At 35.9% G+C, this 15295-nt stretch overlaps 3 protein-coding genes across 3 annotated transcripts in view; all 3 read right to left on the bottom strand.

Moving 5' to 3' along the window:
* Nucleotide 1: 1 nt before the first annotated feature.
* LOC140171361 (cadherin-23-like) lies at nucleotides 2–6625 on the bottom strand. The gene is made up of 11 exons (XM_072194602.1): nucleotides 6488–6625; nucleotides 5697–5813; nucleotides 4976–5150; nucleotides 4542–4675; nucleotides 3641–3844; nucleotides 3095–3202; nucleotides 2505–2627; nucleotides 2166–2265; nucleotides 1450–1647; nucleotides 792–916; nucleotides 2–292 (listed from the first exon to the last, which is right to left on the bottom strand). The coding sequence occupies exons 2-11, from the start codon at nucleotides 5766–5768 to the stop codon at nucleotides 2–4; spliced, it is 1530 nt and encodes a 509-aa protein (XP_072050703.1). The 5' UTR covers nucleotides 5769–5813; nucleotides 6488–6625.
* On the bottom strand, nucleotides 6544–14365 carry LOC140170767 (cadherin-23-like). The gene is made up of 10 exons (XM_072193993.1): nucleotides 14336–14365; nucleotides 13402–13555; nucleotides 12475–12731; nucleotides 11554–11652; nucleotides 10955–11056; nucleotides 9428–9577; nucleotides 8865–8993; nucleotides 8256–8381; nucleotides 7546–7770; nucleotides 6544–6708 (listed from the first exon to the last, which is right to left on the bottom strand). The coding sequence occupies exons 1-10, from the start codon at nucleotides 14363–14365 to the stop codon at nucleotides 6544–6546; spliced, it is 1437 nt and encodes a 478-aa protein (XP_072050094.1).
* LOC140171359 (cadherin-23-like) overlaps nucleotides 12539–15295 on the bottom strand; it is a 98980-nt gene continuing 96223 nt past the window's right edge. The window contains exons 34-36 of the mRNA XM_072194600.1: nucleotides 14336–14542; nucleotides 13402–13578; nucleotides 12539–12731 (exon numbers count right to left, since the gene is read on the bottom strand). Coding sequence (XP_072050701.1) covers nucleotides 14384–14542 — 159 coding nt within the window. The 3' untranslated portion in view covers nucleotides 12539–12731; nucleotides 13402–13578; nucleotides 14336–14383. The remainder of the gene's footprint in view (nucleotides 12732–13401; nucleotides 13579–14335; nucleotides 14543–15295) is intronic.

The following is a 15295-nucleotide window of genomic DNA, read 5'->3' as shown; positions in this document are numbered from 1 at the left end:
GTTAGGTCCAATTGCTTCGACGGAGGCTATAGCGCACTCGATCTCCGCGATCGATGTCACGATCCAGTGCAGTCACTTGAGTGACGACTGTGTTAATGGGTGAATTTTCTGGGATGGTTTTGACGATTTGAAGATTATCAGCGGGGAAGGTCGGAGCATCATCATTGATATCAGTGAGTCTGATGTAGACTATTCCATTTCCAGTCAGAGGTGGGGTGCCTTGATCTGACACAGCCAGGGTGAGAATATATTCAGATTTCAGTTCACGATTGAGACTGGCACCATCAGCAACCTTGAATTAGAAAGATATGGGAAAATTTTTTAATGAACATCTCAAAAATGATACCTCTTATTTCAGTTTGTGGGAACTGGATTACATACACATTAAGGTTTGTAACTTGTCATGATGGTGACATATCATGTTTCCTTTCGTTTTGCACCTAAACACCAACACAATGTACTGCACTTTCGAAATACAGGATGTATCAAAATAATTGGTAACCATCATTTTTTATATTTATTGAAAATGCAACACTGTATACTCTTGAAAATGTCCAGAATGTATAGTTTATGACTCATGTTATTATCTTATGTTGAAATTTGATGCATCATGTTATTATCTTATGTTGAAATTTGATGCATCATGCTCATCCATCGTCAATGAAAACTGATGTGTACCTATCATTGTGATACAGTTTGTAGCTTATGATGTTCATGGCATGGGCCTGATATAGATTGACTCATTTGCTTATACATTACCCAGATCTATTTGTGATTTAGTTAGTACATACCGTAATTTCTCCAGTATCTTCATTGATAACAAAGTTGTTTTCATCTCCACTGACAATAGTGAACTGTAGAGTGTCGGTGCTGCTGCTATCCATATCTGTTGCAAACACTTGACCCACAGAGAAACCTGTGAAAAGAAATGGTTAAAAACTTAATAAGATACTGGCAACATTTATGACAGTTTGCCATGACTAGAACCACATACTGAATTGCCAATGTGGTATTTTAATTATATGCAGTGATGCCGGTTTAGTCAAAAAAAATTGGGCTACTTGGAACCTATCTGCAGTGGCTCAAAACATCCTGGTGCATCTTACCAAAAATCGGGCTGCTTGGAATCATCAGCACTTAACAGCCTTAATTGCATAATTTTGGTCAATTTTAGCATTTCAGACAGAATATCTGTTAGCGGAGTTCTGTACAACTTACCTAATATTATGCAAAAGAATGTTGCACTCTTAAAGAGTGTGATCAATGATGACTATACTTCAGAGCTCTTGCTGCAGTCAAATTGTTGTAGCCTGACAATGAGCACATTAGGACTCACTAACTTATATCAAATTTACTTTATATACTTAGTAATACCACATTCTTTTAAGTGTTTGTGTTTCTCTTTTCTGGCCCAAATTGAGGTAAGTTAGAAAAAAAAAGAGTTATTACCTCCTATTGAGTTCTCAGGAATGGAGAAGTTGTAGACAGCATGAATGAAGGATGGCGGCTGGTCATTAATATCAAGGACTGTGACAGTGACAGTACCTGTCGTAGAACGACCTTTGACATCTGTTGCTATGACGGTGAAAGTGTGCATGTCTTTGATTTCACGATCCAATTGGTTTCGGTCCGCAACACGCAAGATTCCTGTTAAAAAGATTGGTTGTACAAAGTTGTACAAATTAAGTTTTTTATGTCCTACTGCTAACAGTTCTATTTTATGGACGATATTCAAGTGACATTTTTTTTATTTGACTTTCAATGTTGTTGGCTTGCCCCAAGTGATGGTGCATTATATCCTCAGAATGAATAATTATGCTTATTCTATTTTTCTAAAACTCGCAGTAAATTAACCGGTTCGGATATGGAGTGTAAAATTGTTAAAATGTCATCTTTGTTTTTTTAACTTGTGACTGTCACATTGATTATTACTACTTCTTGGCAATCACATTTGCACACATATGCAGTAACATGACATGATACAACCACTGTTATAATGTTTGGTAAGTTTTACCCAATGTTGGGCAAATTATGAAAAAGTTGGGGAAAATCTTATGTTTTATTTCCATTGAAAAGGCTTTTTTACCTAACAGTTGACTTATTCATACAGAATTGAACCCCATATGGGTAAAAACTACCCAGTGTTTTAACAGTGTATGTCTTACCTGTGCCAGTATCAATACTGAATATCTCTGATCCTTCGCCAGCAATACTGTATGAGAGAGGAGTGACAGAGTCTTCATCTATGGCTTCTATGGGCTCAATCTGTGATGGATTATTAAAGTGAAACAATAGTGGTGAATCAAGCACTATTTGCACACAATTATCAATCATTTCTAATCATTGTCAATATTGTCATTGTTTGAGTTGTCACAGTAGTTGATTTCATCTACGGTAATCCTTGCATCAGATATTTCACAAACTGTCCCTTTATCGGCAGTTTCATATCAATTCCCTTCATATTCCTACATTTACTAAATAAAGCAAATATTAGTTGAACTTACCATATCAACCAGAGTACCTCTTGATGAATGTTCCAGCACACTGCCAAAGAAAGCGCTATCACCAGGGAATCTAGGTGGTGCATCCATGGAGTCAATTACATTGATTGTCAATACGGTGTTTACCTGCATGAATGATTAAACAATAAGTGCTTCTATAAGGTATCAACAGTTATGCTGTCTTAAAATATTTAATAATAATAATAATAATAATAATAATATAAAAAGTGATCCAGCTAAGGAATCAAACCCATGACCTCAGGTTTGTGAGATATGTGTCTTCATGTCACTGTTCAAATGGTTTGTTCTAATTGAAATCCATATGAAAGACATGATCTTTATCTTCCATACAGGCAGTGTGAATTTCAAATGGGTTGACCTGAATGGGTGAGTCCATTTAAAATACACACTCCCATCATGACTTCCATAAGGGTTGTATGGATTTTAACTGGAATAGCCCAAATGCAGTAATGAAGAAAGTAAATGATAATTATTGTTGTCAACTCCAATCTGTTTTGAACCTGGTACCTCTTGCACTATCTAAAAACTATACTTGATTTGATTGGAGAAAACATTAACATGATTAAACTTACCGATAGTGAGTTGTCAGGATCATTAGGGCTGTCTCTAACAGATATCAGCAGCTCGTATACATTTACTATGTCATAGTTGAGGGTCTTCTCCAGGATCACTTCCCCAGTCTGTAATAAAATATACAATATGAATACGTTTGATTAAAGGTGATGACCCATATGACAGCCTTACCCGACCCGTCCACTTTAAGCTCATATTTTTTCATAACCCCAGTAAAATTTTAGGCCTGAAATAAAATTCATACAGATGGTATGAACAAAAAAGTGTTAGCCTCATCTCCATACGAATACTGCTATAAGTTCCAAATTTTCTTTAAGTGTTGGTTCTTCCAGAACTGAATTTCACTCCAAGTTGGAGTGAACAACATCGCTATGTAGCCTCCTTCACAGCTGTTTTCTCTTGCTCATAACAAACCATGAGCCACATGCAGTATTGGCCAGAGACTAGAAATAGCCCAGATGTCGGACTGACAGAATAAAATCTAAATGTATCACATGTCTTAACAATAAACTGTTTAACAAATTTGTTAACAATTAACAACTCACCACAGGGTCAATACGGAATGCTCTAGCGCTATTACCACCAATGATCTCAAACCTCAGATCGCCAGAACCATCTAAATCAGTGGCATTGACAACATATACAACTTCTCCCAAAGTAGTGTTTTCATTGACTGAGGTTTCATATGGTGTCCCAACAAACTGAGGTGTGTTGTCATTGACATTGTCGACAACAATTTCTATGACGGTCTGAAAGGAGAAACAAATATGTGCAAACATTTCTATAAGAACTATAAAAATATTAATTATAATTAATTATAATGTTGCAATCAAGATTCAAGCACAGGATTGCCAACTCTGTAATTTAAGCCCAATTGGGAAACTTTTGAGGATTTTCCCACAACATAAGAGAATTTCCTGTCCAATGGTTATGAAAAGGGAAAGTTTTCAACATTGGCTCCTCAAGCGACTTTTGGAGTTTCCTGTCCCATAAAAAGCAATGATTAAAAGAAAAACTGGGTGACTTTTGATTGTTTGACCTTCAATTTGGGCTGCATTTGTTTGGCAATTTTGATCAAACACTATAGCAGCGCTTCCCAACCTAAAAGTACAGCAAATATTATGAATTACATTCATTATACATGCATGGATTATCATCGTCCGATTGGTTACTAATGAGTCATATGACAAATCGTAGATGCTATCAATCTCTATTATAACAATTCGTTCAAGAATGCACAAGTATTATACAAAGTTTTATATAAATATTCCAAAGAGTGTTCATTTAAATCCTTCAACTCAGCTGCACCTTTGATCTTCCCTGAAAACACAAAATCAATTTATTGGGGATGATTTGCAAAAAAAAAAGACACTGAACAGTTTTTATGACAGTTCTTGCCATCAATGAAGTGCATTACTGGATTCAGTTTCAAGCCTATCTACTTACTGTTCCAGTAAGGGGAGGCATTCCGGTATCCTGTGCAATCACTGTGATGTTAAATCCAGTGGATATTTCAAAGTCTAACACTCGGTCTGGGCGTAGGGTCAACACCCCTGTTTCTGGATCAATGATGAATAAATCTAAAAACAAAACACACAAAAAAGACATTTAATTTTTACTGAATACAAACTAATTCTGCTGCAAAGTATCAAAATGCAAATTGATGCTAGGTATATTTGAATTTATTTTGGAATATATTTTCATACTTATGAGTGTCTTTCAATTTAAAACTTTTGAAGCTCATAAAAAACAACAACTACTTTTGTTTTCAGATAACAAATTCAGTATACCAGGTTTCTGGGTTGAGCAATAAACAGGAAGGCAGCAAACAAAATTTTTCAAAACAAGCAAAAAACCAAAAAAAAGAAGAAAAGACCTACCGCTATATTCTCCAGTTAAATTGTAAGTAATTCCAGTGCCGTCTCCATCCAAATCAATAGCCACAAATGTGCCAATATATGAATTGGGAACACCCTCCGATATGACGTATGGTCCATTGTATGGTTTCTCAAATTGTGGTGGAGAGTCGTTGATATCCTCCACTGTGATGGTGATCTATAACATAACAGAAAGAAAATAATGGTTGAATAGGTTGTTGTTTTGTAATGCTGTTTTCCCTTTCCAACAGAGAAATATTAAAAGGTTTATGCAAAAGTTTACTTTCAAAAAAACTTAATATGCTAAATTTATGAAGTAACCATTTATGTCCACAGAATACCAAGTTTGAAATTTAAAATGGAAATAAGCAAAACAAACATATGTAAAGAACATTACCAGCAAATTTCACACGCTAAGAGTAAACTTGAATCAACCACTGCCCTTCATTTTTGGGTGGAATTAAGACATGAGAGCAGGCGAGAGACCAATGACGCAGGGAACCAGCGAATCAGTAATGTAAAATCAAATTTTGAGATTTTCTCAAAAACTATTAATTTTTGCAGGAATCTGTTATGCTAGTTGGGTTCCTTGCATAATTTCCTTTCTGAAAATATATACTTTTATATACTTCTCATCATTACATTTAGAGATGCAATAAAAAACAGCATCTAAATTACTGACTTGAGAAAGGTATACAGACTATAGTGAAGAAATTGTACTTACAGTGGCAGTGCTTGTCTGTCTGTCCTCTTCCCTTTCAGCCTGATCTACAGCTATGACCACCAAATTATACATGTCCTTTGTTTCACGGTCAAGGTCTGTAATAGTACTTATTTCACCCTGTTAGAATAAAACAATGTGAAGATAATATAACTGTACATCTATCTATCATCATTTTACCGTCTGTGTAATACAAAATTAGTTTTTCTCAAAGTTTATGACATATCTTTGTCCATCCATATTTCCATGTAGGAATGGTCCTGTTAGAATATACAACAATACTTTTGTGGCATCAAATTTTGTAATGGGAAGATATTATACATGTATAACAGTGGCATGTCCAAGGGTGACTTGGAGGGCTTCAGCCCTGCAGGTTTTCTAAAAAATCAAAATCGCCTATTTTTGGCATATTTCAGATACTGTGTAAGTGGTAATTTTATTGTACAGTTATTTTTGCGATTTGGAATGAGAGTGATATTTTAGCGATTATTATTTTGCAGATGCCCAGTTTTGCCCTATACTTGCAACACATTATTACATATATTTGTGAGGTGTTAATTTCGTGGACGGAACTCCATTTGCGAAATCTGCGAAAATAAAACATAACCACTGATACAGTATTCAGCCATGGGTGCACTCCGAGGCCCCAGGGTAAGCTGGTTTCTGGACATGCCTATGTATAGCATTCTTAATTGCCTAATGCATGAACAATGTGCAAAATAATCATGCACACAAGCTCGTTCTTATTGAAAAGTTATTCCATAATGTGAGATAAATATAATAACAGTACTTACAGTGGTTGAATTGATGACAAACTCTCCTCCATTATTGCCTCCAATAATGGTATAAATCACTCTCCATTTACACCAGTATCCCCATCCTCCGTTTTCACTATAACAACCACCTTGTTATTGGAATCAGGTCCCTCCGTTATGTTGGCAATGTATGGCGCCCCCACAAATTGTGGCGGGTTGTCGTTGGTGTCGCCAATCGTGATATAAGCAAAGGTTGTTGTCTGCAGGTAATGAGAATTAAGTTGTCTGATCAGCAAGTATTTAGAAAGGGGCAGAGAGAAAGTATGTGTGTGTGTGAGAGATAGTGGGAGGGAGAAAAAGCAAAAAGAGAGAAGAGAGAGAGCAAGAAAGACAGAGACAGAGAAAAGGACAGAGAGAGACATAGAAAGACAAACAGATATTGTGTTCATGGGTTTGTGGGTTTGCCCATCTTTAAATCCTTTTGGTAAGATACAGTGCTGATATTTATAATATAATGAAAACATTGATTTAAGCCATTTAATAGAATTTAATAGATGATCATTATATAACAACAAATGTTGCCTGCCTGTGTTGTGTAATGGTATAAATATATTACTGTCAAATATAGATTGTTGTCTTTCACAAGGCAAAGGTAAAATTTGTTATTGTGTTATACCTTTTACCATTTCCTACTCAGGCATTCAATATTTGTGCCCATCCACCAAAAACTGGTCGTAAAGTCTGCATTTTCCATTTTGAGATACAATCAAAAACAGATTTGGATTTCTATGTAAAATATACTAGGAATTTGACCTTTGATGAACCATAACTTCATTTCTAGATGTCCGATGAAGCTGTTTGAGGTGTTACTGTAAAGCTGAAAGTACATTCTTTCAAAATCTGCAATAAACAGAAAATGATCTAGAGCCGACTTTACTACCACTTCGTGGTGGATGGTCACATTTGTATAATGTTCAAGAGTTAAGAATTCCACACTCAATACCCATAAGGCAATGCCTTGTTACTAGTATTCAGTTTGCAAATAATTAATAGTGAACAAAATTAAAACATTACACCAACAACTGAATTACACATACCTGATATGAGCTGTCATACGAGTTGTCCCTTACAAGAACAGTGAGATTATAGAAAGCTTGTGTCTCCCTATCAAGCTGAGCTGTTTGTCTGATTTCCCCTGTGGAATCAATGGTGAAGACACCATCAGGATCACCTGAGATGATGACAAATTCAAGGTTGTTGGAGGACGGGATGTCCCTGTCATCTACGATCACTGTCACAACGGGTGTGTTGGATAAGGTACCCTGTAGGAATGGAAGAAAAGAAACAAAATGTGAGTAGAAGATACTGATTGTGTATCAATTGTTTGAGAATCTAAATATCTGTCATGTAAAGACTAAATGTTTAGACCAAGGAATCTGTTCCAAGGAAATTCTGAAAATATGAAGTCTGAATCAATCTTCCTGTATGTTCAAACATTTTATTATTTGCTGAAAAATGGCAGAGGTACCCCTTTCTAATTTGGTCGTCATTCATGGTACAACAATATGACAGGTTTGCATTATCGTTATTCATGAAGCTCTAGAAAGTGTTTCTCATTCTTCTCAGCAGTAATCTTATATGTAAGGGGAATGAGGAAAAGGCAAGCTCTCAATTTACTCAAAGATTTATATACTTCCCCCTGAGTGCTTTACCACCCAATATATCAACAAGAATGCAGGGATTAGCCCCCTTTCCGCATGCCACTCCTTCTACCTTAGTACTCTTAGTATACATATAACTTCCTTACCTCTGTTGAGATACCAGTGAAACTTGAGTTGGCAAAATTTGGTGGATTGTCATTGACATCTGTCACAACCACCTCAAAGGTAATGGATGATTTCTGAACTGGTGTACCAAGATCTGATGCTGTAATCTGTGAGAATAAACACATATAGGGTGGTTAAGTTTTCAACTTGAAATTTTAATTTAAAATATTTAAAACATTAAGATACAATTCTTCCATTTCAAAACATTTTTAATGTAATGGATCACAATCTTTGGCAACTTAAGTTTGACTGATTTTGTTAATATTGTGTGTGAGTTTAGGGGTATTACCATAGGGAGCCAAAATATGGGATTTAGTTGAAATTCTTAAAACTTTGTAGGCTATTAATTTAGTTTGTCATTAAACATATTGACTCCTTTCCAGAAACTCTCCTTTTAATCATTTTTAATCTTAGGTCAGTGTGTCAGTCTGAAGAGCTTGCCAACTGATTTTTATAGCAAAATGAATTAATCAAAAATCTCATTTCCTTCCTTAATTATAAATTTTATAAACAAATGAGGAAACTCTACATTTTCGGCATATGATTGCTTTAAAATACCAGAAGACACAGCTGATTTCCTAAGCACTTACCTCCAAATTATATGTTTCAATGGTTTCTCTGTCCAGTGGTGTTGTAGTGACCACTTGACCGACACCATCTGATGTAATTTCAATACGGAAGTGACCCATATCATCTCCAGACGTGATGTTGTAGATGACCTACATTGAATAACAATAAGGATTAATGATTAAAATGGCATTGAACAGAGAGACTATGTATAAATTTTCCTTTATGCTTTTGTGGTCAATTTAACTTCTGACCAGCTATTTAAAAATAGCATAGGTTCTCACTGTTGTCACTACACTTTTGCATTCAATCAGATAGATGTAAGTACAGTGTTTGTATAATGTATGTCGCTGCTCAATTTCGCTTGAAAATCAACAAAGTAAAATAAAATGACCAAGAAAATTTATAAAATTGTGATGTCTTACATTTCCCAGGAGCAGCAAATTTTGAGTAAGATACAATACAGAAAGTGCCTTTTTCATCCTATCTTATTTTATCCCTGAATTACATGGGTACAGATTGGTCCACAAGTATAATTAAACTTCAAAATGAAGATATTAAATCAATCACAATCATTGTTATTTACCTCTGCATTCAGTCCCATGTCTGCGTCAGTAGCATCAAACTCTGCTACCACCGTGCCTACTGGTAGATTCTCTTGTACCATCATTCTCTCATTAGGTCTCAACACAAACACTGGTGCATTATCATTCTCATCAAGAACATGAACCCATACCTGTAGTGACAAGACAAAATAGACATTAACTCCATGTGCACTATCAACCAAATTATCAGCCTCTACATGTATTAACCCCCCGATCTAACATTGCTTCTGATTGGTCAATTACATGATATCTTCACTTTAATCACCAATCAGAATGGAGTTTTTGCAAATAATTCACCCCAGTTTTTTGTGTGGTGAAATTATTCTAACAATGTTGCTAATTGGTCCAATTGATAATGAAAACTTCTTTTTGACAAATCGGCAGGTAGTTCTCATGGGGTTAATCCAATCTCATATATGGCAAGAATCGTCAGTGGGGCTGAAGCTTAAAAGCTTTATTTTGATTGATTACTCAGATGATTATATTTTGTATCAATCATGGGCTCAGTAATTAATGCAGTAGTTGCCATGGAGTTCAAGATTGAAGAGACATTTTAAAGATGGAAGAGGTGGAATCATTACTGGATTTTTTTTATTTTCTATTCAGAGTTCATCTATTCTTTCATTTCACATCAAGAGCATGTACTCAAGCCTATTATGTGACTCTAGCTGAACTAACAAGGTCAAAGCTGCATTTTGAAATTGAGAAACTGAGTAAAATAGGACTAACAACAAATTATATAGGACTAACAACAATATTAAAAACTTGGTATTGTAAAGCTCATATCTACACTGGAGATGCAAGGATTTTAGCAATAACACATTTTGGTTCCTGTGCAAGGTGATGATGAAATTCAATTTTAAAATTGGAATATTTGGACTCTTGTATAAAAATATCACACATTGAAAAGATTACTTTATACATTGACAGTCAGAAAGAGTTGGCATAAAATCCATCAAAATACCACTGAATTCCATCTGATGAATATTAGTGGTACACATTAGAAACTAAAGGTTTGTCGGATTAAGCTGGATGCAATTTCATGGAATGTAAGCAAAAGGATGTAAAATATCATTAATTCATGGTAAAGTAGTATTAAATTAAAAATTTGTTTGAGAATCCTACCTAAAAAAAAATCACAAAAAAGAAAAAGAAAAACTGTCATTCACAGTGAACCAATTTGCCGCAGAATTTGGCGAATTTGGGTTGAAAGTCACCTTGATTAAAAAAACACATAGCATACCATACTATAATTTTCAGCAATGTTCTTCAGCGTTCTGCTGATTGGCGCTGTTTATGGTGTAAACACAGAAGTGGGGTTCTGATTGGCTAATTGAATCACATCATCATCACATTGGCACCTCATTCGCTGGTCAAGTTGCGTAGCATCTCGGGGCCTAGTTCCTTTTACGCGTTAATCAGCAGAAGTGATTTGCTGAAAACTCAGTATAGTGATCATACATTATTTTATATAAACAAACAAACAAACAAACAAACAAGTAACTTACAGCAGCTGATCCTGGTACAGATCCACCATTGTAAGCAAGCACAGTGAAGGTGTAGAAGCTACCCCGCTCTCTATCTATGGTGCCTTCCACTGTGATCTCACCCTGTAAAAAGACATATACTATGATCAGCTCGTAATCGGCGGTCCTTATAACATCGCGGACTAATATCAATATATTTTATTTCGAGAATTATTGTCTTGTGATATCACAAGAAACATCACAAATTATTGATTTAAGTCCTATACTATTGTCTACTTTCTTTAACATACAAAATTTAGACCAGACAGGTCAACTATAGTCACTCTTAGTGTGGGTCTACTTTACGGCGTAGTAGTAATAGCCTAATAAATCCTGCCGATTACTAGCTGATTGAACTATACATAAGAAGATTTATAAAAACATACAATTTGATGTCAGCCTTCTAGTGTACTCTGTGATAGCGTACATCGTCGGTTTGTGCATAAGCCCAACAAAACAAGGCAGAATTAGTCACTGTCAGTAACTTTCAGATATTTTTCAAAGCTATTTCCCCTTTTGAAAGCATATTGAAGATGTGTAAATTCCGATCTTCCATTTTTAAAAGAATTGAAAATACTTACAGAATTTGGATGAAGACTGAACAGATCAAATATAGTAGGATTGACATTCTCATCTATGGTGTATGAAATGAAAGAGCCGTCTGGGAGTGTCGCTAATACCTGTAAAGGAAAAAAATATTGTGAAATTCTAGACTACACATTGGGCTATTCCATTTAAAATCCACACTACCCCTGTGGAGGATTTTGGAAATATCTGCCACATGGGAGTATGAATTTCAAATGGAATGAGTGTATTAGGAAGATCCATTTGAATTTCATACACCCTCTGAGAAAGATTCAACCTGAATCTTCCCCTGAAGGAGAGTGAGTTTCAAATGGAGCTGCCAATGTGTTAATTTCATTTGAAATTCATACTCCCCCTGTGGAAGATATTTCCAAAATCTTCCACAGGGGTAGTGTGTATTTTAAATGGAATAGCCCAATGAGAGCCAAAGTGTATGATAATTTTGAAACTTTTGTGTCATACAAGTTACACAAAGTTGATTTAGCATCACAATGATAACAGATATAATGTTGAGAGTGCAAATCCATGACCTGCATGAATGTAGAAGTACACATAAAGGTACAAGCATAATGCTTCATAATTCCACTTAAAGGCTCATTCAAAAAGTCAGCGATTTGCTCATTTGGAAAATCGTAAAAAATGATCAAAATTCATTTTTTTGTACCTTTGTTAGTATCATAGAGATGTGCTAATTCGCTGGTATAGTCCACATTAGAATATGACCTTTGCTAGGTCAACTGGCTCACGCTTTCTTTGTTACAAACCACTGATCGAAATGATCACAACACAAAGCCTATGGCATATCAAAATTCGGAACAGGTGTATGAGCCCAGGCTTGAACCAGTAACCAATGTGCACTATGGTATAGCCTTTGAATGGTTAAGCTGAAAGGCCTGTAGGTTCAGCCTTTATCTTACCTCTAATATTAAAGTGCCAAAGTCTGCATTCTCAGTAACATTACCAACATATCTAGACATTGTAAACTGAGGAACCACCTCCAGAGCAGGCCGGATGTGGATAACAACATCGCTAAAGCTGACATGGTTTGGTGAAGCCTGGTCTCTTGCTCGGATGGTCAAGTTGTAGGTTGATATTGTTTCTACACTAGGCAGTTTGGTTACCAAGGTGATGAGACCAGTAACAGGGTCAATGGTGAAATAGCCTTGATTATTACCTGGGGGGGGGGAGAAAAATCAATATTATTAAAGACTGAATATCATTAGTTATAGTTATCTAGGAAGATGTTAATTTATCAAAATAGATCGTTAGCAAAATAGATTATTCATCAAAATTATCATTCTTATCAACCAGAAACATTTTACGATGCATCATACTCGCTTTTACATATGTGCGTAACATGGACATCCATACTTTGATTGGAGTTTTCATTATCCAACTTGGACACACAAGTTTGAGTATTATTTGGGGGCTCTTTAAAATGTCACTGTCCTTACACCTCCAAATGCTGTCCCTATTAATAATGTGTTTTAATGTTTGTGTTTTTTTATCTAGTAACACCATCCAGTAACTGTGGACATCCTCAGTTCCTAGGCATCAGCTATTACCAACAGATTTCACAGCCATAACTTTATCCCATCTAATCGAGGACACAAACATCCATTTCTAATTGACATACTGGGGACCTAACCTGTAAAACACAAGTTCCGTAATGCAACCCGACCTATACCTTTCACCTGTGGACCTTCCACAGCGGACCTTCCATTTTTATTTTTGATACAAGGTCCATTTTACCTGTCCTCATTAGGATGGATATACAAATGCACACCCCTAAACAACCCCATACACACACCCCTAAACATCCCCAAACACAGACTCACACATACCATCAACTATCTCATATCTAACTTGTCCTCCAGCTCCCAAGTCTTCATCTGTGGCTGATATGATGATGACAGTTGTACCAATGTCAGAATCTTCTGGGAAATCTGGTCTGGTGTAAACATCTTGAGAGAACGATGGTACCACATCGTTGATATCCTGGATGTTGATTGTTACTATGGCTATAATTCAAATATAGAATGAGAGGGATCTCGTCAGTTCAGAATTGGGAAAGGAAGCTTGTATGGAACAATTGTTTAACTGATTTCAAACAATGTAAATGAAGATTGAGTTGGAATGTGTCAACATCTTTTGTGATGAAATTAGTACTTTATTTATCAGAGATGTGAGATAATAAACAAAGTGGAAGAAAAGAGGAAAGCAATGAAAAAAACAAACAATGAATCTGAGCTGGGGAAATGAAAAAATACACTAAATACAAATAAAGCAATGAAGAAAATGAGCCTGGATAGTAATTATACAAATCAAATTTCTCCAAGGAAGAAAAAAGACATTCATGCACCTTTTTAATAAACCCATGGCTGATGGCCAACTAATTCGATGTTTAATGTTTATACCTGAGCAAGTTGTAGCCAGCTGGAGTTGAACCAAGGACCTCATTTGATCCATTCGGGCAAAATGTCACTAATTTTGATGTTAAGTTATCATAATACTATTATTGGTCATAACACTGACAACTATGTTACTCTAGCTAACCATATACAGTACAGTAAAATGCTTCCCTAGTGCTCTCCTGTAGCACTCAAGGAGATCGATTAAAAGCTCCCCTGCCAGTTGCAAACGGCAAAGCCTGCTCTAGTTTACTTGGTTTTCAAGTGTTGAACTTAACAAATGTCCATTTTTGAATGTTTTTAATTATTTTTTGCACCTTTTCAATTTTAAAATTTCCAAAATTGCTGCAGTATAATACCAACTCACCTGTGTCTGTTGGCACATCTTCATCTCCATCATTATAGGTCTCAACAATCAGGAAATAGGAGTCTGTTGTCTCCCTGTCAAGAGGAGTGGCACCCTCGTAATCTCACCAGTCAGTGGGTCAATGACAAAAGTTCCATTAGAGTTGCCTTGTATGATGCGGTACATTGCTGGACCTGTGTCAGAGCTGTCTCTGTCATTGGCCACGAGCTGAGATAAATTATGAGACAAAAATGAATAATTTTATGATGATATGTGATGACAAATCGGTGTCATGCAAAAATATTACAATGTGTATATCGAGGGGTCAGTGACATAAAGACGTAACTCCATTTTTGGCCAAATGAGATTTTGATATCAAACTTTTCAGAAACATTAGCATTTAGCTCATTTAGCACCCCATTGAAATCAATGGCCAGTGAAACATATACTTAACTACATAAGTCAAAGTGGACCATTATCTTCAAACTCTTTTTTGTTAGAATGGCCAAAATGGAGTTATGTCTTTGTGTCACTGACTCCTCAATATGTATTACCTTTATGATAATCTTTAATGGTGAGTGTTCCAATTTTATCATATGGTATTTTCTACATTACATAGAGGCATATCCCCAAAAGAATTTGATTCCAAGTTTTAAGATAAATTGGCTCCAATAGTTTGTATAATGGAAGAAAAATCATGTACCATAGTAGTCCACTCAAGAGTACAGGCAGTATACCATCGTGGGGATGAGACTACCACTTTTTATGTTGGTTCATGTCATCCAAACTAAACATGGGCCTAAAATTGTACTGGGATTATGAGAAAGGGGTGTGTGTGTGTGGGGGGTGTTGGTGGGGGGTAATCAGGTCACGATTTGCATAATAGGCAAAGTCATGCATCACAGTGGTCCACTCAAGAGTATGGGCAGTAAACCATCGTGGTGATGAGACTACCACTTTTTGGTTCATGTCATCCAAACT

The sequence above is a fragment of the Amphiura filiformis genome, chromosome 15 (genome assembly GCF_039555335.1).
Source record: "Amphiura filiformis chromosome 15, Afil_fr2py, whole genome shotgun sequence".
Lineage (NCBI taxonomy): Eukaryota > Metazoa > Echinodermata > Ophiuroidea > Amphilepidida > Amphiuridae > Amphiura > Amphiura filiformis.
The sequence above is the reverse complement of the archived record's forward strand: the minus strand, read 5'-3'. Positions and strand labels throughout refer to the sequence as shown.